The sequence below is a fragment of the Cladophialophora immunda genome (assembly GCF_000835495.1).
Source record: "Cladophialophora immunda strain CBS 83496 unplaced genomic scaffold supercont1.4, whole genome shotgun sequence".
Lineage (NCBI taxonomy): Eukaryota > Fungi > Ascomycota > Eurotiomycetes > Chaetothyriales > Herpotrichiellaceae > Cladophialophora > Cladophialophora immunda.
The window spans coordinates 4,906,343-4,930,512 of NW_015622544.1; the positions used below are offsets into that span (position 1 = coordinate 4,906,343).

The following is a 24,170-nucleotide window of genomic DNA, read 5'->3' on the forward strand; positions in this document are numbered from 1 at the left end:
CTCTCTGGGTGCAGTTCTAATGGGAGCAGGGTGGAGCATCTAGCCGACTCCGCCTGCGCGACTTTTGCATCCGGACGTCAGTCGGTGCGTATGCCCAGCGCAGTCCAATTAGAGCTCTGAAAGAGCTTTCCCTTCCAGTCTACGAACCCAGAGGTCGATCCCTCCGCCTCTTTTCTTCTGAAGTGACAACATACAGTCAGGAAGTGCTTTCGCTTCTCTGCTTTCCTCTCATTCTCTTCTGTACAAAGTGGCGGTGTATCCGCCTCGCATGCTACAGCCTTGAGCTCCTTCGCTCTCTGGAGCATCGACTGCCCTTCTTGACTTCTTGTAACACGGTCGCCAGACCAACTTCCGATATGGCCTCTTTGCGGCTTCGACGGACGCCAGCCTTGGGCTCAGCGCTTGCACTGCCAAAATGTGGTCCGTCTCTACGTACCCGCACCTTCAGTGCTCTCAGGTCGAAGTCTGCGCCTCGGCAACTCAGCATTTCGAGCTTGCGGCCGTCCATCGTGCCTACATACGCCTCCCTCTCGAGGTATCAGCAATTCAGTACCTCCCCCTCTCGCTACGAAACGGTTGTCAAAGTGCCCCAGATGGCGGAGTCCATTTCTGAAGGTACCCTCAGCAGTTTCTCAAAACAAGTGGGTGATTACGTCGAGCAAGACGAGGAGATTGCGTCTATCGAGACAGACAAGATTGACGTCTCTGTCAATGCTCCGGAGGCTGGCACGATAAAGGAATTCCTGGTCAACGAGGGAGACACTGTGACTGTCGGACAGGAAATTGCAAAGCTTGAACCTGGTGCAGGCGGTGGAGGCGCTAAAGAAGCAAAGGAAGAACCTAAGGAACCTGCCTCAAAAGAGCAACCCACAAGCTCAGACTCTGAGCCGAAGAAGGAGGAGCCGAAGAAGGAAGAAGCTCCTCCATCTCCCCCCAAGAAGGAGGAAAAGCCTGCTCCGCCCAAGGAAGAGAAGAAGCCTCCTCCGCCACCCAAAGAGGAGAAAAAATCGGACGATTCAAAAGCTGGGATCGAGTCGCCATTCGGCAAGGGCACGAGAAACGAAAACAGAGTAGGGATGAATACGGCAATATCTGGTCTATGGAAGCTAACTTGGCTCAGGTCAAAATGAACCGCATGCGTCTGAGAATCGCGGAGCGTCTCAAGCAGTCCCAAAACACCGCCGCATCATTAACCACGTTTAATGAGGTGGACATGTCCAACATCATGGAATTCCGGAAGAAGTACAAGGATGAGATCCTGAAGAACACTGGCGTCAAACTTGGCTTCATGAGCGCCTTTGCCAAGGCTAGCATTCTGGCCATGAGAGAAGTTCCCACTGTCAACGCATCTATTGAGGGTCCAGGAGGTGGCGACACCATCGTGTACAGAGACTTTGTGGACATCAGCGTTGCGGTGGCTACACCCAAAGGCTTGGTGACGCCTGTGGTTCGAAATGCTGAGAGTATGGAGATGGTTGAGATTGAGAAAGCCATTGCGGATTTAGGCAAGAAGGTGAAGTAGTCAGCGCCCCGTGTCCAAGTCTGCTACTAACCTAGGGTTCAGGCTCGCGACGGAAAGCTCACCATCGAAGACATGGCTGGAGGTACCTACACCATCAGCAACGGCGGCGTCTTCGGGTCGATGATGGGAACGCCAATTATCAATCTGCCTCAGACCGCGGTGCTCGGGCTGCATGCCATCAAGGAGCGAGCGGTGGTCGTTAACGGCAAAATAGAGATCAGACCGGTAGGTTCACCTTGACTCGGTGAGGACCAGGTACTAACCTTGCTTAGATGATGTATCTTGCACTCACTTACGACCATCGTTTGTTGGATGGAAGAGAGGCGGTCACATTCTTGGTGAAGATCAAGGTAAGCCACGATAGATTCTGTCTGCTTGTTACTGTCTCTAACGTACGGTAGGAATACATAGAAGATCCGCGGAAGATGCTTCTGGCATAATCTCTTTGTTGATGTGAGTTTCGCCATGGGTTGGCAGCCTGCGCGGAAATGGATTGTACAAAATCAGAAAATACAGGGGCACCCTTTTGTTTGCCAAATGCATTTGAGCAGGGACGACGAACACCTAGCAGGCATTCAGCGCGTCTGTCCTGGATGCGCAGTCGAATTTATGAATAACAAACCCCGATGTCTTTGTTCCGTCCCTCTCTGTGAGGCATTCTCGCTCTTAACGCCCGAGGCGAGACCAGCTTGTATATAGGCTCAGGGTCATGCCGGAGATGTTCTTGCCTCAAATCGATTTGTATCTGTCCGCGTCCCCCTTGACCAAAACCTGTACCGAGGATCACGGTTCAGCTTCCTCGTCTCCCCTATCATCCTCGACCAAGGTCAACTTCCTTGAAGACAAGCTTGGTTGACTATCTTGCCATGCACGTGTATTCCCCTTGCTTTCGAGGTGATCTTTGGCCAATTGGGAAGACTCGGATCTCTGGAACTAGCTGGGCGGGTTCACGTCTCTGGCTCTTTCTCATGCTGGAGCATTCATGGGGAAGTCAGCCGCAAAGACGAAGGCCCTCGAGTGCAATGGAACTGGTTTTTTTTTTGGCGTCTACTGGTGTATGTAGTCTACCAGGTCATCCAAGAATCTTCGCCTGCAGACCGGAACCAGAGAGTCATCTCTATGTCCTGGAACGAGCTGCCGATGACGCTACCAAACGCTGCCACTTCCACACTCGCCGGCTCCCGTTGTGACCTGACGAGATCGACATGGTCCGCGGCAGGTTATCTAGTAACTTGTTGACATCCGGCTCAGACTGCTTGTTGGTCGGCTCTGGCACATACAAGTGTGCGTTGTTCCCTCGTCCCCAGTCTGTCTGAGAGATGTGGTTCGCTATGGGTCCGTGCCGGGAGTGCCGGACGACTTCATGCACGGCTGGTCAGGATGCATCTGATGGTATTGGGGCAGATTCCCCAGAGGTCCGAAGGAATATAGACCGGCTTGACACCCTGTGAGTGAGCCATGAGTGAGTCGAGAGTCTGGGACACGTTCCAGGACTAACTGGGCGGAAGTGGTGGTGGCGGGTTGTGTTGGTGGTTGGGTCGAATATAAATCTGGGGTTACAAATTAAATTCGGCCTGGTGGAGGAGAAATACACATGCATTTCCACCAACATCGACAACATAACCAAGTCTACTTTCCCGTGAGCATCGTGCCCTAAAACGTCGCAATAGACAAAACATCGAACTAGACACAGCTCTGGAAACATCAGAATGTACCATAGACCATGGTGTTGGACCACAAGTGCCTGGTCGATGCTCCTCTCCAAGCCTGCTCGGTACGCCGCTCGAGTTTCTCTCGACTCTACCAGGCAGCACGGAAAAGCCTGTCACCCTTCCACTGCAAAACAGACCGTCCGATGACCGACCACGGCGGCTGAAACAGCGCGACTTTATGTTCTCACAGGCTCGATGCGTTTCTAGGTAGCTATGGGTTAAAAGAACAAAAGCTCGGGAATTCAAAACACGGAACATCCCTCCTGCTCTGGCCACCGGCCCAGGCGTTTGATCTGCTTTTCCTTTGTTCCAGGCCAGACACGCTTCGAGAGACAAATGACCCAGGAAGCTCTTTGAATGGTACCTTATCGGGAATGTCTCTCGCCTCGAGGAGGTAGAGCCAGAACTGGCCGAAGTCCAACACCCCGTGCTCGAATGCAAGAAGGTACGAACCATACAAAACAGCCCCCCAACAAGCCGCTGACACCCCTCAGCAGGAATGCTCCAGCCTGTGATACTGCACCTTCTATGGGACCGTGCGGCATTTCGCATGTCGAGAATCCCCGGTGGGGACAGGGACCAGAATGCCGTTGGTAAAATCACCTTAATGTTGCGCTCTGCTGTCCACCTGGCCTCTCATTAGCTTCTCCCTCGCAGGTGCATCGTGCGTCAGACATACCGCAAGAGAGAACTTCCCTTGCAGCCGTGTTAACACTGAGGAAAATGTCCAGGGTTACATAACTTCCGACCCCAGCCTCGCGCATTCCTGCGCATTGAACCTCTCTCACCCTTCCCGGAAACGGCCAGACGCCGAAATGCTTTGCTTTGTTGCTGCATTCGTCAAGCCCTGCGCTGGCGCGCCCATGGAAATATATGGTATATATGCGGCGACAAGGGAGAATGGAAGTTGGAGTGCAAATTCTCGGCCAACTTTAATTGACCTGATAATCATCCTTCGTATCATGGGCAAATCATGGGTTCCTCGTATTCTGCGACCGGACTTCACCTGGCCTCGATCCATACGAGCCATATCCGAGGAGACTCCTGCTGTCCCCAAGGTCACGCATCCCCTTGTCCGACGATTCTGGGGCCTTGTCCATCGACAACTTCTTCACTTCTCCTACGTCTATGCCTCCTGGTTCGGCCTTAAACATCTAGGTTATAAATCCACCTACGAGCTCCCTTTTGGCCTGATCTTGAAATGGGCACCACATGTGCGCATCGAAGAGGTCATCGCCACGCAGTGGTGCATGCTGCCGGCATGCCTGCCCCCAGGGTCCTGTGTTACGGAGAAACCCCAGGACATGAGTCACCAGTCTCGATCCTCATGACCCGTCTGCCAGGCAAGCCTCCGTCAAAAATGCCCCGAAGCTTCGACCCCGAGCTCGAGGTCCCCTGGGTGGATGAACTGGCCCGCAGCTTGAAGGTGATGCGTACATGGCGGCCCAATGGTTGGTCCAACGAATCGCGCATCTGTTCCGTGATGGGCACCCGGATCCAGGGCGCTCGGATTCCACTCAACAAGATGGGCCCTTTTGAGACCGAAAGGGAACTTCACGACTATCTCTTGAGCGCCTGCTCAAGCCACGGCTTCGAGTCGAGGGCAGATTACGACCGGACGGTGGTCGAAGCCAGGAAAATCCTCACCACCCTTCCGCATCGGATTTGCTTTACTCATGGCGATCTCCACTCCCTTAACATTCTGATCGACGAGCACGGCAGCTTATCAGGGTTTCTGGACTGGGACAGCGCGGGGTGGTATCCCGAGTACTGGGAGTTTACGACCATCATGAGGCGGGGTCGGGGTTCTTGGTGGTGGCAAGTTCTTTCTTTTCTCGGCGGAAACGAGTATCTGGAGGAAATGGAGTGCGACAGAGCCTTGGATAGGCTGACGGTGGACTCCTACTCGTGAGGCCGTTATGTACGCCCTTGCTGGGCTAGCCCGAAGGTACATCTTTCCTCTCTGTGTACCTCGCAGATAAGTACGAGATAGTCGGGTCACAGAGTGCCCTCTCCACAATACCCTGGGAATCAGTCAGATACTCAACAACGGCTTCGCCACCAAGACACTTTCATTCCTCGTTCCCTAGCTAGAGGTGACATGTCTCCTTCCTCTCACCAAGACGGATGGGTTCCAACAACAACAACAACAACAACGAAGCTACCGCCGCCGCTACATCCTCACAGTCACATCTCGCGAGTCCTTCAACCCTATTTTGCCAGTCAGAAATGGCAGACAGTCCAGCCCAACGCTTCTCCTCAACCTTCCCAGTGTCCCGACAGCTTCAGTAGTATCCAATCGAAGTCTGTAACCCTCGGCCGGACCAGCACTATGCGCCGCTCATTGGCTGTCAAGATGGCACAACGTGGAGGAGACAATGGGGCGAGCGTCGTCTCCCTGGCCAATGGTGTGAATATGCTGGTTCCCAATGCTCGTGCATTCTGCTACCAATGCCTCCACGTCGTCGCAGCGAACCAACCCTGCCTGCGCTAGGAGATCGAGAACACGTAATAGCCATACACGAGAATCGACCTCAGGAATGGAGTTGATGCTGCCGTCGTAGCTTCGTATGATTTGGTCGAGTGCTGCCACTCTTCCCGCCGGGATGTTCCCTATCTGGATGATCACACAAAGATGTATTGATCCCACGCATTCATTCGTAGTACGATGCGCGATCCAGCCACTGCCGAAGGCCTTGAGGTTGTATTTCGTCCTACTGGCGTGATTGCGGTGGTAGAGAGCCTAGTGAAAGTCGTTCTCCTTAGGAGGGTCGTCTCGAACAGACAAGACAATATGCAGTGAATTTGGGGGCTAGTATTCTAGGTGTCCATCCCCTTGTGACCCGGTCAGTGATGTTGCCGCTGCTGTACTCGCCGATTGCGCTTCGTCGGTGGAAGTCATCCCTGCTTGGATGCTTCTGTGCTTCTGTATCGTTGGGTGGTCGGGTGGATGAGAAGGGGTTGGTCTTGATCTACCCAGAGTCGACTATGGTTCTGTTGGATGGGTGGAAAGCGAGCCCGTCTGGGAGGGGAAAAGCTGATCTGATGCGGACGGAACCCAGGTGCAAACTTGACGGAATAGATGGAACACAGCTGCGCGAAAGACGGAGATGCACTGTCAGATGTGAGGAGGTGCCACTCCATTTTGGTCCTTAGATATTCCATCTCCAGCCTTGCAAGCGGGAATTTGTTTGCTTTGTATGAGCACCCCGGGCATTTGTGGATAATATGGCGGACACGAGACGCGCATGAACAAGAAGCCTTTGCTTGTCCAGCGGCCATGTTTCGCTTGCTCCAGGTCAAACCGCATGAAATGAACTCTTGGAAGCATTTTGGGACAAAGCCACTGATGTTTGACGTGGGCCCCATTGCAGGGAGCTGTATACAAGTTGTTGTCGTTGCTGCTTGATGATGGAGCTTTGTGGAAAGGGCTCTACTCCAGCTTTGGATCAATCGCCCCGAAAAGAGCCGCTGACTGGAAAGGGACCACAGTCTGCGAGCTTTTGAGCAGCCGCCACCTGAAACAGCCAACAGGGCAAGGCCCCAAGTGTAGGTCCAGACTCTAGCTTGCTATGAGGAGGTTTGCTCAGGCCACATTGTCACATCCACCCTCACTGTTGATGTGTTGTATTCCGTCCGAGTGGCAAACGTCTCACGGACAAGATATACCTGTTTGCCCGGAAAGAGGCCTCCGAGACAAAGCAGGAGAGTCTGTCGCACTGCAACGGCGATGCAATTGAAGGGAGCGCCAGGTATTGCTGCCATCAGCCTCTCTCCCCCGTCTTACATGGTGGATGCTGGTGTGGTTCAGCCTCAGGGGCCTCAGCCTTGCAAAGTCGTTCTGTCGTCTACCGTGCCGAGGCCCGTGGCTCACGGAAATCTAATGGACCCCCAAAACCTCCACAGACCAACGAACAGGAACAGATGGATTTGGAAGATGGTCGAGATGTGAATCACATTCGACAGCGCTGTGCTGGTTGACGAGAATCATGTCCTTGACGCTAAGTTGGTCCTCGTGCATATAGAGACGGCAATCTACACTGGGAAGAGGTTGACCCGTGGACAGCCAGGAGCATTCTGCCTAGGATGTCTGCATCTTCAGCGCCGCCGCAATAATCCCCAGCCCTGTCTCTGCAGAGGTCCTGCATGGAAGATTCAACGCCTTGTCCCCTTCCTCCCTCCTCTCCACCGTTGAAGTGTCCACCAAGAGGGTCTGCTCTCCATTCCAGCATATCTTTCGCCGTCCAGCGTTGAACGCTTCCCATGGCTCTAGACCATGGATGAAGTTGATGTACGCTTGAGACATCCTTTCTTGCGTTGCCTTAATGCGGGGGTAGACTCGTCCCGGAGGTTCATAGAACGTCAATGGTACTCCAAACGAGTGCCACGAGTACCCATGGAGTGGACCTGGGAAGGGGTCCACGACGGAGATTTCATACGCATATACTGTGGTGCCCTGATCAGCGGCCTGCGAGAGCATGTCGATTGTTGGTTTGACAAACGTCTCCTCGGTCGCCCACTCGGTAAGTGCTTGCAAAGCGCCTTTGCCCTTGGAGAACAGGGCTTCATCCGCGATTTCCGGTGCCAGTTTGCGCACATGATCGATAAGCACCGCATCCGGCAAATTCTGAAAAGGTGTCAGAAAGAGTGCTGCTTCGTCCTTTGTGTGGCCCATGATGATCCTCGAACACCATCTAGGCATATCACTCCAGGAGGCGGGTGACTCGCTTTTCTCCTGCTGGGATCCCTGTTCGAACCAGTTGGGGTCCTCAATAGGCAGTGAGACGCTGCCGTCGAACAATTCAAGAAGTTGATCTGTGGACAAGGCTCGCAGGCCAGCCAGTTTTTCGGTGCCTGCCGATTGGGTTGCTAGACCTGCCGACCGGGCGAGTTGATCGAACGCAGCCTGTGCCTCCTCGAACGTCCTCAGACGAGGTCTAGGACTCGACTGAATCAAGGCCTGTTGAAAGAGCGCGTGGCCGCCTCTCAGATGGCAGAAGGTCGAAGCGGCTCCGGCAGACTCGCCGGACAGAGTGACCTTTGAAGGATCTCCGCCAAAATGATGAATGAACTTTTGGATCCACTCCAGGCCAATACGCTGGTCGTTGAGGCCTTGATTCAGGATCGGAACCTCACCCAGGGATATCGCTTCTTGTACAAGCTCCCTCGAGCTCAAAAAGCCAAAAACGTTCAGACGGTAGTTGAGGGTCACGATAATGATCGGCATTCCAAGGTCCATTGACCTCCGCACAAGGTGGTTGCCATCTATAGTCCCGAGTCAGTAATGAATCCATTAACTGGGAGCCTCAGGTTGCTGAAACCCACTAAACTCGGTCGTGTTGTCCCCATTATTGAATCCTCCTCCATGTATCCACACAAAGACCGGTAAACTCGAGTGCTCTGTGACACCTACAGCCTCTGGTGGAGCATAAATGTTGAGGTGTAGGCAAGTGGTCTCGTCGCACCTTTGCGATGTCGACAGTTTCTCGAACATGTTATGCATCATGGGATGGATATTGTCGGTCTTTTGCGGACAGCGAGGCCCATATCGCGATGCGTCTAGCTGTCCATGAAGGAGACCAAGGTCGGCCTGCCTGGCGGTTCGGAATCGAGCGGGAAATTGGGCGTAGGGAATACCCAGGAAATTGGCCACACCCTGCTTCGATATAAACCCATTGATGTCCACATCCCTGGCCCGGAAGGCGAAGTTTTCTCGAAAATTGTCAAGTGTTATGTTTTCCATAGCTCGTATCTCCCCTCGACGGTGGCTTGAGTGCTGGGAAAGAGGCAAGGAGACCACTTCGGTATTTGTTCCCAATAAAGTAGGACAGGGAGATTTGTAAAAGAAATTGTTCATCGTCTGCTTGCAGTGCAACTTACCGCGATAAGTACGTACACTCTAAAGGATGCTGTCCTTGCAATGGTGCGCCACGAGCAAGATCCTGCATGTACTGCGGCTCATCGGCAGGAAACCGCAGCAAGAGCAAATGTGTCGCGGCCGCCGGTGCCTCTCCTTCATCGGCACGCCGCACGCGTCGCAGTCGGCAGAACAACTCGGTTCTGAGACATCAACTGCCATTGGCGAGCACTTTGCGGTTGGTCGGCGATACACCGCAAGGCTTGAGCTAAGAACCCCAAGATGGCCAGGCAATCACAAGAGGCTTGCCATAAAGGGCATGGCCCACAAAGTAATACGGGGTAAGACTGGGGAAGGCGACGACATTGGTCAATCGACTGCGGCTCGTCGGCGATGAGCCGCGGCCAGAACGTCTAAATACTCACAATCTTTTTCCTGGCTCCCCCACAGAAGTCGCTGCGTAAAAGGTCCGAGATCCCCAGACCTAGATGTAACAGCAGAACATCAGCAAGAGACATCAAGCTCTTCCCTGAACTTCGAAAATGAGCACACCAGAATCCAGCGCCACAACGGCGATCCCTTCGGGGAGCAAAATCAGGACCATCTTGATATGCTGTTTTGTGATGTGTGGTTCTCTCCTCTTTGGCATCGACAGCGGCGAACTTGGTGGCTTCCAGGCCATGGTCAGGTCAGCGTCCCGTTCTCTGTCGGATCTTGCAGTGCTGACGACCAAAAGCTTCCTGAAGGACTACGGGTACTTCGACGAAGGAACTGACTCATACAACATCCGAACTCGAATACAAACCTCCTTGAATGCTGTGTTGCTGGTGGGTGCCATAGTTGCTTCCATCTCGGCGGGCGCCATCGGCACGAAATATGGTCGAAGAGTTGGTCTGATATGGATGGGCATTGTCGCCATCGTGGGTGTTATTTTCCAGATCTCGGTTCCTCATGTATGGGGTTTACTCCTTGGTCGCTTCTTCGCCGGAGGTAAGACTTTCTCTGGTCGGTCGCGCGTCCTGTACTAACAAATGTTGATAGCTGGCATTGGTTATGCTTCAAAGTGAGACATCTCCCATCTCTTGTCGAGGGTGGTTACCACGTCTGCCGACTGCGCAAGTGGCCCTTGAGTCTTGACCAGTTACCAGCCGGCCGCTGACACTTGGTTGTGTATCAGTTTTGTTCCGATATATCAAGCTGAAGTTGCCCCAACACAAATGCGAGGGATGATGATCGCTTTGTATCAGACTGGGATCAACATTGGTCAACTTATAGGGTCCTGCATCAATCAAGGAACTTACAATATGTCGACAAGATGGGCATACAGAATTCCACTGATCACACAGCTCATCTTTCCTACCATTCTGGTTGTGTTTGCCTCCTTCTTTCCGGAAAGCCCTCGTAAGCACCTCTGAATTTGCTGGCCGGAAGATTTGGCTGACCCTGCATCAGGCTGGCTGCTCTCGGTCGGTAAGGTGGAAGAAAGTGCCAGGTCCATCAGGAGGCTTCGTGGAAAGACCTATCCAGAGCATCAAATACACGCTGATGTGGACGACATCGCTAAACACATTAGACTCGAAAAGGAGCTTGAGGGTTCCGGCTCTTTCTTGGACGCCTTCCGAGGCAGTGATAGACGTCGCACTCACATTGCATGTGGTCTTCTCTTGTGGCAAGTTTTGTCAGGTATCAGCTTCATCAACGGGTAATTCTACCACGACTTAGCTTTGCATCATCGATCAATCGTCCACTGACACTGTCATAGATACGGGACATACTTCTACTCAGTATCTGGCATCTCCAACGCATTTGTTGTCAGTATCATCTCTCAAGTCTGCCAATTAGCCGGGATCATCGCCATGTTTCCGTCGGTCCATTTTCTCGGTAGAAGGACTATTCTCTTATGGGGTGCTGCTGCTGAGACCGTATGTATGTTCACTTTTGCGATCGTTGGAACTGTTGCACCCAACAGTGTCGCTGCGGCACGATGCCTAGTGGCATTTAGTTGTCTGTATGCCTTCTTTTTCACCTGGTCTTGGGGCCCTGTTGCATGGATTGTTGCATCTGAGATTGGATCCAATGTGATGCGATCCCGAACACAGGCTCTGGGTTCTGCTGTTTCGTGGGCCGGTACTCTGCTCATAGCGGTGGTGTTGCCCTATTTGATTAACCCAACAGCTGCCAACCTCGGTGCTAAAGTATGTTCAACAGGATACCCTCTATGGTCTTTGCTAACATGATTTCTAGGTCGGATTCATTTTTGGAGTCACATGCTTGCTTGGTTTCGTCTGGGCTCTGTTCTTTCTCCCAGAGACCAAAGGCCGTTCTCTCGAGCAGCTTGATGAGTTATTTTTGAATGTGAGCCTGGATAAACACTTATGACTGGTAGTTTGCTGACGTTACGCTAGGGTGTGTCGGTAAAGGAATTCAGCACTTACCAGTGCCGTGGTCACGTCGAATATGAAAGACACGGCGTAATCACAACTGCCGAGCTTAACGATGACACAAAAGAAGTCGTAGCGATCCATACAGAGAATACCAAGACCGACTGAGGATTAAGCGGGTATGGACATGGATCAGCTTTGTACCTAGTATCTTCAACGGCGTGGTGGCACAAACACTTTCTCAAAGTACAAAATCCAGGTCACCAAATGGGCTGAGGATAGCTCTCCTCGTACTGCATCAACACGGAATCCCAGTCTGTAGAGTTGAAAAGGACGTTGTTGAGGAATTCGTCGTCGTAGAAGACTTCGTCGGTATTTCGAAGAACACTTAAGGTCCCAGTGTCGCCAATTTCGCTTTGGTCAAGTGTTCGAAGACGTATAACGTTCTTCAACTCAACCGGTATATGCCGTGTGTGACGGTCTGTTTGCCGAAGCCGAGCGAGGACAGCGGCAAGTGTATGGCCTTGGGACCAGTGCGCTCCCCATGAGGTGTCTTTGAGTAGAAAGTCCTTCAATAAAGTAGCCGACGCAACCGCGTTCTCTAGCTCTTGGATAAAGTCCTTCGAAGAACTGAGTGTCCTTTGAGCCTCGAGGAGGACATCGACAACAAGCATCAAGGCTCGTGAAGAGCAGTACAGTAACTGATTTAGTCGAGAAGCCATCTCGAGATAGAATTCAACGCTGAACCAGATAAGCGTCTGGCAGGCTTCTGGAATGATCGAAGCAGCCTCCTGTGCCAGAATGAGGGAAAGTTCTTTGGACTGGCTTGACGCGTTTGTCAATGAGGCAAGGCCAAGTACAAAAAGCAGTCTGTTGTTATGGTGTAACATGCAAAGCGCTCGATACTCGCTCTCAGAATAGTGTCCTTGTCGGAAATTCAGGTACGTCCCATAGCGGTGTATCTGTTTGAGGACCTGGTCGCAGTTCTGAACGATGTCGGCATTGACAGGGTGGCTCGCATAGACTGCTCTTAGCAGTGATCGGAGACAGTGAGAAGCACCCACAGCGTCACTGAAAAATGTGCCTCCTGAGATACCGGAATTGATCGGAACCTCCATGATTTCTTCGGGCGAGACGACGATATTGAGAGGTTGGCCCAATGTGGCAGAAAGAATGGCATCCTCAAACAGGCAGCCTTTCCATAACACAACCTGAAGAAGCTCGCCATCGGTTGTCACGGCCGAGGATATCTTGTCTAGGCCTAAATCTCTGGCCATCTTACAGAGAAGTCCAAGTCTTAGTCCCGTGGACATGATGTCACCGTGTCCGTGCGTGATGAGTTCAAACTTGGTCAACGCCAGGAGGAGCGCTTGTACGGTTTGAATTTTGGGCTGATATCGTTGCCGTGTGCTGAAGAGGGCTTTGAGCTCATGGGCAACGACCTTTTGTATGTGGACGTAGTCCCTCCAAGAAGCAATGGCAAGATGATGACGGGCTGCGATGCCAAGTATAACGCTTTCCAGCAGCGACGTGACGGGGAAGTGTCGTAGACTTGCGTTGGTGACAATAGGAAACACCGGCTGTATGTGCTCGAAGAAGATGAGGTAGAGATGTTCCTTGACATTCGGGCTGATGTCCAGCGTTGTTGGCTCATCAGCTGTCGTCAGGCCGGCAGAGTTGAGAGAATGCTGCGCTTGGAACATGGGCGGCTCAGGAGGTGGTTCCTTCGACGTGTGTAGGTCCATAGGATGCCCGCCAGCGTTGCTCGAAGGGCCCCAATAGACCTTTCGAGAAAATCCCTTGGGCGTGGAGGACATAAAAGTCCGCTGAGCCCGTGCTGGCCAGGGAATGCCTTCAAACTCGCAGGAAAGACTGTACTGCCGGCATCGAGAGCAGCACAGAGTAAAATACGGAGGGTGTTCAAATTGACATTTCAACCGGAGTCTGGAGGCGAGCCATTCAGCACACTTATTTCAAGGGGAGCAAACTCGACGTACCTCCGGCAGTTGTCACAAATATGGTTAGCCATAGACAGAACGTGAAGAGACCGCGGTCAGAATTGTTGGTACAGTTGGCGCCATACAAGAAGAAGGGCGCGATGATGGAAGTTTGTAGTTGGACAGCGCTCGAGGTCAGCTGATGCGGAGGCTCCTAGGTAGCTTGCTGGTACTTAGCTACTTCTAGGTATCTGGACAGAAGCCAGCGACGCTCAATACCTAGGGGACTACCCGCTTGGGAGAGCCTAACAGCAGCTTCCACGGGCGACAAGTAAGGTGTTAATACCTGAGCCTACTAAGCTGTACAAGCCCACCAGCCCCAGTGAGCCTCCTGTTAGGGGCCCGAGGTTAACGCCCCGCCAACTGAGTTCCTCCCCCTCTCCCCAATTTGACCCGAATACCGCACAAAATGCAACTTGGAATTTAGATCCAAGCTACTACTTCTGCTAACAATCGCCTATATCTCCCACCCCTCTTGGCCTTTGTACCTGTGGGCTTGTTAGATGATGCAGACAGGCGATGTGGAGAGGGTGATGAAGCGGTTGAGAACAGGGAGAGCCTGTCAACAATGTCGGTCATCCAAGCGACGGTGAGTCCAGAGATATCGGATGTTGGTTGGAGCCCTACTCTAACAATGTGGCGAAGCTGCGAAGGCGGATTTCCCTGCCGAACCTGCGTTTCCAAGGGCTCAGAATGTGTACTTGAAGAGGATCAGCAATCCATCTCGCACCGAGCCACTCATGATGACCAGGATGGCAATCGAATGCCATGGAAAGTCGACCTTCCTTCAGCGACCTCGGCGGTTGTAGCCACTCTTCTTGACAGGTATGCACATACTTGTCCAGGACAAAACGCCCTGTCGGTGTCTGACTGGGGCTGAAAGATATTTCTCCATGATTGCGCCTCACTGGCCACTTGTCCAGGAAAGAGACCTTAACCAGGAGCCCTACACTTCTCCGCTCTTGTTCCGGTCCGTCTGTCTCGTATCGGCTCACCTCGCCGGCGCCAGTGGAACTGCGCTGGTCGAGGACATCTCACAGTCTATTCACCAGTGCTTCGACGCCTATGAGCTGCTCTCCCTCCCCACACTGTCAACCCTGCAGTCCATTCTGCTGCTGCTCGCTTCTCCCCAATTCTCTCAGCAGTCCATGATGACAGCGTCCGCTTGTCGCATGGCGCTGACGCTGGGGCTCCATCGACCACACTATCCCCAACCTATACTGTACTGGTCTTGCATCGTCGCTGCACGTTGGGAGTCCCTGAGATCTATTGGCACCCGCTCAACGGACCGCGTATGCTTTGACCTCGAAACCACCCCGCCTCACACCGAGCCGGATCCAAGGACGATATTTGGAGCCTTGTACCATCTATTGGCCCACGCAGATCGAAACAGGGAGCATCTGAGTGATCTGCATGATATCTTAAGTTCCCAAGAAATACACACAGCAAGCACAATACCGCACGGCCGGGCGGATGATACCTCTATTCTGATGCCGCAACAACACCCAGAGACTCTACAGGCTCTCACTAGCCCGCTTATCCGGTATCTGTCAGAACCTGATACGAGTAGCAGCAATATTTCACTATTAACACAGGCGGATGGCTCACCCGCATTTGAGCTTAATCCATTCTACTGCTGTACTCGAAGGCCTGGCGTCTGAGGAAGTATTGATTTGTGCCCCCCTACCGGTGGCTGAAGATTCCTGGATTCAAGTAGGATGGGCCAACGCACAAGTCCGTGCCTGCGCTCTATCGCTGACATTGTCTCAGGCCTGCCCATGCTGCTGCTTACGGGATTCAGCACAGCTGAGACGGGGGGTGAGAAGAAGTCTTCGCTCGACAGCCGCAGCGCAAGGGCCACAACACTTGGGGATCTCGTCTCACCACCTCCAATGCCCACTTTTCGACTCTCTGGGGCTCAATCAGCCGTACACACGTTCGTGCGCTCTCCGGGATATCTTTTGACGGGAGTGTAGCGCTGAGCATGCCTATAGGAGGCTCACTCGCATGCTGCCCGTTGCGCTCTTGTCTATTTTCAGCTATGCCATTTCCAGACATCATGTCCCTAAACGGCCTAGCTGGGTTTGAACCGGCGACCAATAGAAAGCCGCAATTTTTGAACTTTGGGTTAGACTGGTTTGTCTCGGGCTGGGACTTCCTGCCATGAATGTCTGCTTCCACGCGGAGTAGTATACCACGTCCTCGTGGACGCTGCAGTGGTAGATGATGTGTCTATTCCCCGACACGGAGCCTCGTTGTCTCCCTTCCTTCAGGTGACGAAGAGTGGAATGCCTAGTTGGATGTTCGCTCGATTTGGTTCGTCGCCCGTACTTGGACCTCCGAGGCGAATGCGTCCTTTGTATCTCGATGCTTCGGTGTATCGTGCGTGGCCTGATTTGCAAAGCAATAGAAGCATCCGTTCTCCGCCATCTCCAGTCACCCATATGGCTGTGAATTCAGGACAGAGCTGCGCCGTTAGCCCTGGAATAGCTAGTACTTTGCGCCACCAATCCAACCGAGCCTCGCTAACACTGTGAGGTTGGGTCTGCTACCATTCCCAGAGCACGGCTTACATTCTTTTACTAGTATGAAGTGACAACAACCTTCCTCTACGAAGGGAAACGGGTCAATTACCCTGTCGTATCTTACGGCTTGTTTCAAGCCATACTACCTCGACGAGACTGACGGGGAGAGAGCGAGAGTCGTCTGGCAACACCAGAAGTGACGGATTATTGGGCCACGAGCGGGTTGGAATCTTCACAGCTATCTACCGTGCAGGCTGTGGACCTTTACACAGTTCGGTGCCGGTGACAACTACCATCCCGCGCCCTTTCTCGTTCCGCCCAGGAACCGCATAGCCCTTCAATCGAGGTCAAAGAAATGTAAGATATTGGGCAGGAGGGCCTGCCGCCGTCGATCCTCGAGATATCATCTTGGTAATCGAGCACCGGCACTTGGCACTTTGTGCTACAATTCGTAGTCCTATGCTAGCCCGCCAGCCGGATGTGCCGCGGAAACTAAACTTGACGGGAAAGAAAATCCAACGTTCTGGGAACAAACAAAGCAAACGGAGTGCCGGGTGCGCATGGTGTGTAACCAGAAACGCAAAGGTGCCGCACTCGTTCTCTAGTTGAGGATGGACTATAGGACACTCGCCCAGGATCTCCGGGTCATCAGATACCCAAACCCCTGGCGTTGGGAGACTGCTCTTCCTTGTTGGCGCTTGGCCAGAGCCACGAGCGGCAAGAACGGAACCCCCCAGCAGATGGCGACAGACCTTGGAAGATCTTTGTGCGCCGGTTCAATTTTCCCTCGGACAGAACCTGGTCCTTCCAGACTGCAGCGGCCGCACTTTCGTGAGCCGTTTAACAGCGGTTCCGCCGCATCCAGTGGCGAGAATGGGAGGGGGCCCATGCTGTGGCGATTATAAATGTGTTTTGTAGACGAAATTTGCCACCGTCGTTTTCAATCGTCACATTTCACCGCAATCAACCATACTTATATAGGTGCCTTTAGATTTCAAGCACGGTAGGTTGCAGGAACCAGGACCAGCCTGGTCAGTGGCCACTCTCCAGCAAAGGCTGTAATGAGTATGTGGGGATGTCAAGCGGTCCTAGCTCAATACCCAGCGGCCTCTGCGGTCTCCCATCCTACGAAGAGGCAGTCGGAGATAGATCGGCCGGAATGCTTCTTCAAGGATATCGGAACAGTGCGAGCTGTTGGACAACATGCGATGTACTTGGGAGTTCTCGGTTCCGGATGCAGGCCGCGTCAAATATTCTGTGGCTCTGAAGCGAGCCTTTGTCGCTGTAGCGATTGTCCATACCTGAATGAGGCTCCCGCTGAGCCACAAGAAGACTGTTCGCAGACCAGATCAGCCTCAGTGGATAGGGCCACTGGTGCCTGTTGCGTAGAGTAGTAGCAGACCGTAGATGCACGGCAACGGTGAGCCGAATTCAGACACCCTTTTCACCAGCCAACGAGGTTCGATAGGGTGGAATAGTTCATGGCATAGAACCGCTCTCACGTTGACCATGTCTTTTGGGCACTTCAATTTCATGTTTCGGAAACCTAGAACCCTTTGACGGGACCACTCTACTTCATCGAAGCGGTCCAGTCAAAGCCAAATCGACTCCGAAAGAAATTATTGGGGCTCTTGTCAACCCGCGACCTACACAGAGCTGCACTCACTGGGTTTGAATAACCTGCACGGTGCAAGAATCTGTTGGTCTTCAATGCGCGTGGATTGTGCCCGACAGGTTGCTCTCCTCGTGCCTTGATTTTCTGGAGACGAATCAAGGCCGGGGAACTTGTGAAACGCAATTTAATCACCACCGCGTCGTCAAGAGATTTTCCCCTACCTGTGATGTCGGGAAGTGCCATTGAGGAGTGGATATTCCCTTGAGTTCCACACGGAATAGGCGGCAGACGCGAAGATCCTTGGGCGGCTGGCAAGGCACAGTGTGCAAGTGATGGGTCCTTCGCCTTGGTTGATGAGAAGTAGCATTTCTTGCACACCGCCCCGATTCTTTCTGGTTCTACCATATCAGAAATTGAGACTCAGACGTGCAGACGGAGACTGCAAGGAATTGGAGCCAGGTGTCGGATGGAGCCCTGGAATCCACAACCACAAACTTTTCGAAACAGTCCTTTGACTCACGGTGACCGGTGAGGCTGGTGAGGCTGAGGTCGGGCGCACGTCCGAGGACACCACTTGGCTGCAAATCCCCGCCCTTCGCTTTGCGCTGCTGACCAAACACCATTGCAGCCGCAGAAGCAGGCTACCGCATCGGGCTGAATCCGATGCTGTGCTGTTCGTATTCTTCGAGGGTTTTCCGTAAAGTCGCTAGGGTCATGTCGTGGCTGGGCTGAGACTATCCCGCACCAGAAACGCAGGGGTACAGGAAGTTTGGAGGATGATGCTTTAATCACTCAGGAACTTGCCAGCCAATAGCGACCCCAGCATTGTCTTCGAGAAAGAACTACCAAGGCGGCGCCATTGTAGTGTCAACTGGTGAAATGTCTTTGCTTGGACGCCCCGTCGACGAAGGGAGAACCAGAACCCGGGCCCCGAAATGACGAGTCAACAAAGCGAGAGACTTCCAGATCAGTAAACGCGGTGGAAAATGCCTCATCCAGGGCTTGTCAGGCATTCACTCCAATGAATCTAGGGACATAGCATACTCATACAGTTCATTTGAAATCGGAGACTGGGTCAGCCCTCACTCATGTGGTTGTTGATCTTGGAGCCTCGAATTTCGAGGACCAGGCACAACCTCCTCGAATGGACTTGTTGGCCACTTCTCTCCAAAGAAGACCAGTCTTGCCGATGAAAACACGCGCACCTGTACACCACCTAGAGGACTCCTTTCCCATCTTGACCTTTTTCCATATACCAACCCTATACCAATCAACATGAAAATCCATGATCGAAATCCAACGCTGGATGAACCCTCATGTCCCGTAAGCCTCCCCCATGACAATGCAATGCTCTCTCTTTCGCAGGAGGCTAGATCCTCCGATCGTTATATGTAACACAAGTGTCGAATTTATTCTTCCCTGTAAACAGCCCAGCCATCGTCTTCCCCAAACCATGCTCTCGCCAGGCCCGCTCCGCTTTCCGTAGGCTGACTGAACGCCACTTGCGCTGGCTCGATCTCCATACCGTAAATAAATTGACTCATAACACACTCTAGAAGATTGTTTGCGATGCCCTTGTGGCGGAAAGCCTTGCTCGTCCAAATCCGGCTAACGCCCACTACCGCTGGATGTGTTTCCTCGGAAATGCTGATGCTCGACGGGCGCGATGAAGAGGTGGGACTTGCAATTGGGGTCGGAATCTGCGGTTTCTGCGCCATGTGATTGTTTTCCTCCTCGTTGGTCTCGGTTGCAGCAGGCGAAACGGGCCCAACAGGGTTGAAATGGGAGTTCAGTGGGATCGTCTCGCTGGTTGCGGTCTCGCACGGTAGGACCCGATGGGCTTTGGTGATTCGCTCTGCCAGGCAAATGCCGACACATTTGTCGTCGATGACGTGTAAGAAGGCCTTGAATCTGTCGCATTTGCGGCCGCCTGATTCTTCGTCTTTCTCCCCATCCGGAACACGCTGGCTCCACAGCTCATCCTCTTTGATATCTACGCTTCCAAGCTCCTTGTTGACGATTCCTAGCACCTTTTGCACCACTCGTCGACTGGGGAGTGCCATCTTCCGGTCCACCACAACAACGCTGCCAGGGATATGCGAGACTTGATAGCACCACCGCATTGCCGACTTAAGGAATGCCTTTCCAAGTTCAATCCCGGAGTTATCTCGATTGTGGTACATGTTGTGTAACTGCGTGTCTTCTGGCAGTGAAGGTGTATAAGACATCTGGCATTGGGGGCATGTTGTAGGGACAAGCGGCTGGCCTAAATCGAGTATTGTTTGGACGAATTTCTGTTTCGGTGGCGCGGGTTTCGGGACCTGTATTGTTGGACGCGCCACGGGCGTCCTTTCCGGAGCCTGCTGCGGCATGGTTTCGTTGTTCGAGGGCTGCGAGCTCTGAGCGCGTGTGCTAAAGTTGAAGATCTCCGATAGCGGTTCTGAGTCGTGACGCGTACTTCCAGGCCCATTCGGTCCGCTCGCCTGCTCGTCGCGTTTCCGCTTCGCGTTTTTGAGATCCTTCTTCTCCTTCTTGGACTTGTCCAGACACGAGAATGTAGGCTTTCGAGCCTTGACGTTAGGTGGTGTCAGTTGTAGGCCGGGCGGCGGCGACGAGGGTGGAGTGATGGTGCTGGAGCCCAGGTCGTCTTCGTGGGATTCTGCGGAAAAGATGGTGCTATTCTTTCGAGAAGGGGAGGAAGACATCGCCGCGACACTTGTTTCTCGGATGGCGCGTTCAAGGCTGTCTTCGAGATCAAGATGATGGGTTGTGTTCTCGTTCGAGGCGGCAGCCGAGGGCGCGTTCCAGGCGTCATTGAGGCACAGGCGCTTCGGTGGACGATAGTCTTCGCCATCCCAGGCACGCCGCACGTTGCGGCTGTACGTACGCATGAAAAGGCCCCTGACACAGGGAATTCAAGTTAGCCCATTATCACTGCAGGGGTCTCGATACCAGGAGTCCCGGAACCAGGAAAGATAACATACCCTTTGTAGCTGTTTGTGACGGTGTAGGGATAGACGACAGGCGACATTGTCGCGTCGCAAAAAGGTGTGTTCAAGAAAGTCCCAACTGGTCCACGAGTACACCGAGGTGTAGCTGAAGGAATATTGAGGTATAAGTTAGTTGTGATGAGGAGTTGCAAATGTTTGGATCAAGTGCAGGTGGGAAATGGGGACGCGTTCGCTTTGGGGGGGGCGATGGTTTTGGGATAGCTCTGGATTAGCGGGCGACGGGGGAACGGTCTCGGGTTGACGATGCGAGCCGGGGGTGTCTTTGACAATAATAATCGACTTGGTGGTTTCGGAAGATTGAGGACTAGGTCTTTGGGTTTTGAGCTTGTCTTGTGCTTTTCGGCAATAATTGCGAGGGGCTCGATGGGGGGGGCTTGACAAGTCTAGAGCTGATGCAGGTTTGGCTGCGGCCTTTTAGTTGGGTGGGTGAGAGTGCGCTGGGCCACCGACAGCCACTGGCAGCCCGTCCAGTTAAAGGCCCAGGGGGGTGGTGGGGGGACGAGGGGGGGCAAATAACTTTGGAATCTCGCCGATTCCTTCCTTCGCTGCACTGCCTGGCCCTTGGACAATGAGGTCCCGAAGGCTCAGCCAAGCGAGTGAACTTGTGCACACCCTGGGCGTCCTCGAGCTTCGGCAGAGCGGGCTCCCTGTGCTGACTGATCTGCTGCTTTGCTGCTCACGGCAGCGATCCTCAAACAGTCAGAGTCTCCCTCGTCTTCCCACTTCTTTTTTAGGCTGAACAGGGGGTGGCTCGAATAGGAGGTGTGCCCAGCGACAGACCGGCCGCTGGAATTTCTGGGGGTTTGAAGCTTGCTGACAGGTACGAGGTAAGTACTCGGTACGTACCCCTGCTGAGGGATGGCAGTCGAACGGCGAGTATGACAATGGATGGTTGTGGTCCAAGATGGTGGTCAAGGAGCAGTGATGAAGGCGGCAAAGTATTAAGTAGCCAGGAATCGATCTTGATCTCGCCAGGTGATCAGGTGCCCAAGCTCGTGATAACTCGCCCAAGCTGGTGACGGCGAAGAATACAAGAACAATACGCCGCACAAGTCCACCACGGCAGTCCGTACGCGGAGTATGCGTGAGTGTGTGTCTCCGTGTGAGCTGAAGGAAGGGAGTGGTAATGACTGTTAAATGGTAAGGACCCTTCCGTTGGGTGGGGGAGGAATCGAGGTGACGAGGTTGGGACAAGGACAAGGACAAAGAAGAATAAGAACAAGAAATACCAATGTGATTTGACCCCACGGCTGATCTGATGATGATGAGTCCTTCTTGTTGCGCTCGAGGTTCTAAAAGCCATCACTCACTACTCGACCCGGACCACCGTCACTTTGTTGTTCAACAACAGACAAGTCCATTGTTCTCGCCCTCGTTAGCCCGCCCCCCGTCTCCCTCCTCGTGCTGCTTGCTTTTTTGCCTTCGTCTCCTGCACAAGCTGCGGCTAAACATGAGCGAGGCCACTCTTTCTGCCCTACGAGATCTAGAGGACTGGGGACGATTGCGCCCTGCAAGCCCGTCTCCTCAGTCGCCGTGGTTGTCCTGCCCACAACCCGCCATCCGCCATCCTCCTGCAGCCTGTCCCTCGTGTCAACCACCCTCGCTGTTTTCGTTGGTCAAATCACAAGTCGAGGCATTCAAATAGAATGGCCCAGTCCTGCCGCCTAAAGGTGGCTCACAGCCAATACCCTTGCACCGCCCCAGCTCCCTCGGAGGGGATCCATTGCAGCAACCACGAATCACGGGAGGCTGTAGTCGACAGGTCGACAGGGATCTTTGCCCGGGCTAGGAGAGACATCGCCACCTTTGGGGTCTGCCGGGGTTGCGGCTTCGTTTGGTTCCCTTTTGCCTCGACAAGTCCTCGAAGGGATTGTCAATCGAGATCGTAATCGCCAACGAAAATTCCTAACCGCGCGAAGCCGACTAATCCTGTCCATCCTTGGCCTTCCGCCCAATGGCCTCCACCTTGACGAATACCTAGCTGTGCCCAGTGCTGTGAAATGCTCGTGTCTTGCATATGCCTGAGAACGGTCTGGAAAGTGAGCCTTGGTTGGGTGGGGACTCTTTACAATGGAATCACGGCGAAGGAGAGACGAACACACTGTGGTACCCATCGCGAGCACTCTGATTACCACACATCTGTCCCATGACTCTCGTTCTTGTGATTCGTTGGACCATACTGGGGAAGATCCTCTCTTCTGTGTTGGCTCAATGTCTGGGTGCCAGATATCAGGCAGATCCCCAGCTGGCAAACCAGGCCAACAGGCAAGCACAAAGTAGCTTGGGCGCCTGTGACCCAACAAATCATGCTTTGTGTGCAAACACTGTAACCAGTGGACTGTGTTGCTCAGTTGGCGGAAGCAGCCAATGGTGCCTAGCCATTCATCACAACCTCGATGGGTTTTGTGACACGTCAGTCGGCCAATACAGCCGACTGCAAAACCGGGTCACCGCTGCGTGCTTCTCAAAGCGATTCCGATGGTGATTGAGATTGCCTTCCATGGCAATCATATCGATTGATTATTGCCTAACAACCCGCCGCTCAGCATATGCGAACGACTTCATGGACAGAAATAGTAGCGGCACTTTGACAGGGGTGCCGGCATTCGCAGGACGGAAAACCGGCTTGAACCGGCTCGACATCACCATTACACGCAGACACAGAGAGAGGGCAACCACTTGAATTCGAAGTTGTCGAGATCACTTCATTCGAAGCACTGTTTTCAGGGCGGTCGACACCACAGTTCCTCGAGGACCAGAGTGACGGTGGACTTTACAAGCGGTCATCAGAGCCAGCTGCAAGCCTTTCGACCTCAATCGCGTGTCAGTGGGCCATAAGGTATTCAGCGCAGACCGTCGGCCACCCGGGCCTAGCCTTCAGTACGTAAACATGTACCGTGGGTTTTCGTCGCCCATTTCCGCAATCTCTTCCTCCGTCTTCCCAGCCATCTTCGAATCTTCCTGCCCGGCCAAGCGACGCTTGTTTCGAGCAAAGAAATAGGCTCCCATCAGAACATATATCACACCGGCCATAGCAACCATCGAGAGCGACACGGCTTGACCGCGGACATACCGAGGGGCCTCGTTGGTTTTGTAGAGCTGGAAATGTGTCAGAGGTCGAGTGTGCAGGAGAGAATCCAATGTGCAAAACTTACGAAGGGCGCCATGATACCGGCTGCATTTCCAATCTAGAGGTTTCGAGTTAGCCTTGTTGACAACACCACATTCCCGAGACAGTGAATCTCCCGGGGCGGCAGTCCTTTCGAGGCAGGAAGTTACTCACGGTAAGTTGAATGCCACTCGCAGTTGTGCGTTTACCATACCGAGGTTGATCTATCAGAGAGAATCAGCTACTCTGTGGTTCGAGCGGAAGAAGAACATGACTTACTTGATGGCACCCACGCAAGCGGAATACCGACTGAGACGTAGAGCCCTACTGCGACCATAAAACAGGCGAAATAATGGGCTCCTGGACTGACGTCTGCGATCAGAATGGCATACCCAATAATGCTCACCACGCAGAAAGGAACAACAGCGAGCGCTCGGTGCT

At 53.2% G+C, this 24,170-nt stretch overlaps 6 protein-coding genes across 6 annotated transcripts; 4 read left to right on the plus strand and 2 right to left on the minus strand.

The window, feature by feature from the left end:
* The first annotated feature begins 92 nt into the window (after positions 1-92).
* On the plus strand, positions 93-2,567 carry PV07_08038 (uncharacterized protein). The gene is made up of 5 exons (XM_016395165.1): positions 93-1,070; positions 1,121-1,513; positions 1,565-1,747; positions 1,795-1,872; positions 1,924-2,567. The coding sequence occupies exons 1-5, from the start codon at positions 357-359 to the stop codon at positions 1,960-1,962; spliced, it is 1,407 nt and encodes a 468-aa protein (XP_016248584.1). The 5' UTR covers positions 93-356; the 3' UTR covers positions 1,963-2,567.
* A 1,629-nt stretch (positions 2,568-4,196) lies between these two features.
* On the plus strand, positions 4,197-5,146 carry PV07_08039 (uncharacterized protein; the record flags this gene model as incomplete). The annotated part of the gene is made up of 2 exons (XM_016395166.1): positions 4,197-4,480; positions 4,510-5,146. 2 exons carry the CDS (start codon positions 4,197-4,199, stop codon positions 5,144-5,146), a joined length of 921 nt encoding a protein of 306 aa, XP_016248585.1.
* Positions 5,147-9,633: 4,487 nt separating this feature from the next.
* Positions 9,634-11,640, plus strand: PV07_08040 (uncharacterized protein; the record flags this gene model as incomplete). Its single annotated transcript, XM_016395167.1, has 7 exons — positions 9,634-10,081; positions 10,133-10,154; positions 10,269-10,492; positions 10,544-10,793; positions 10,854-11,286; positions 11,336-11,446; positions 11,497-11,640. 7 exons carry the CDS (start codon positions 9,634-9,636, stop codon positions 11,638-11,640), a joined length of 1,632 nt encoding a protein of 543 aa, XP_016248586.1.
* Positions 11,625-13,289, minus strand: PV07_08041 (uncharacterized protein; the record flags this gene model as incomplete). Its single annotated transcript, XM_016395168.1, has 1 exon — positions 11,625-13,289. The coding sequence occupies one exon, from the start codon at positions 13,287-13,289 to the stop codon at positions 11,733-11,735; it is 1,557 nt and encodes a 518-aa protein (XP_016248587.1). The 3' UTR covers positions 11,625-11,732.
* A 748-nt stretch (positions 13,290-14,037) lies between these two features.
* Positions 14,038-15,183, plus strand: PV07_08042 (uncharacterized protein; the record flags this gene model as incomplete). The annotated part of the gene is made up of 2 exons (XM_016395169.1): positions 14,038-14,294; positions 14,353-15,183. The coding sequence occupies 2 exons, from the start codon at positions 14,038-14,040 to the stop codon at positions 15,128-15,130; spliced, it is 1,035 nt and encodes a 344-aa protein (XP_016248588.1). The 3' UTR covers positions 15,131-15,183.
* Positions 15,184-18,463: 3,280 nt separating this feature from the next.
* Positions 18,464-22,009, minus strand: PV07_08043 (uncharacterized protein). Its single transcript, XM_016395170.1, has 2 exons — positions 20,594-22,009; positions 18,464-20,510 (listed from the first exon to the last, which is right to left on the minus strand). Exons 1-2 carry the CDS (start codon positions 20,638-20,640, stop codon positions 19,019-19,021), a joined length of 1,539 nt encoding a protein of 512 aa, XP_016248589.1. The 5' UTR covers positions 20,641-22,009; the 3' UTR covers positions 18,464-19,018.
* Between the last annotated feature and the right edge of the window lie 2,161 nt (positions 22,010-24,170).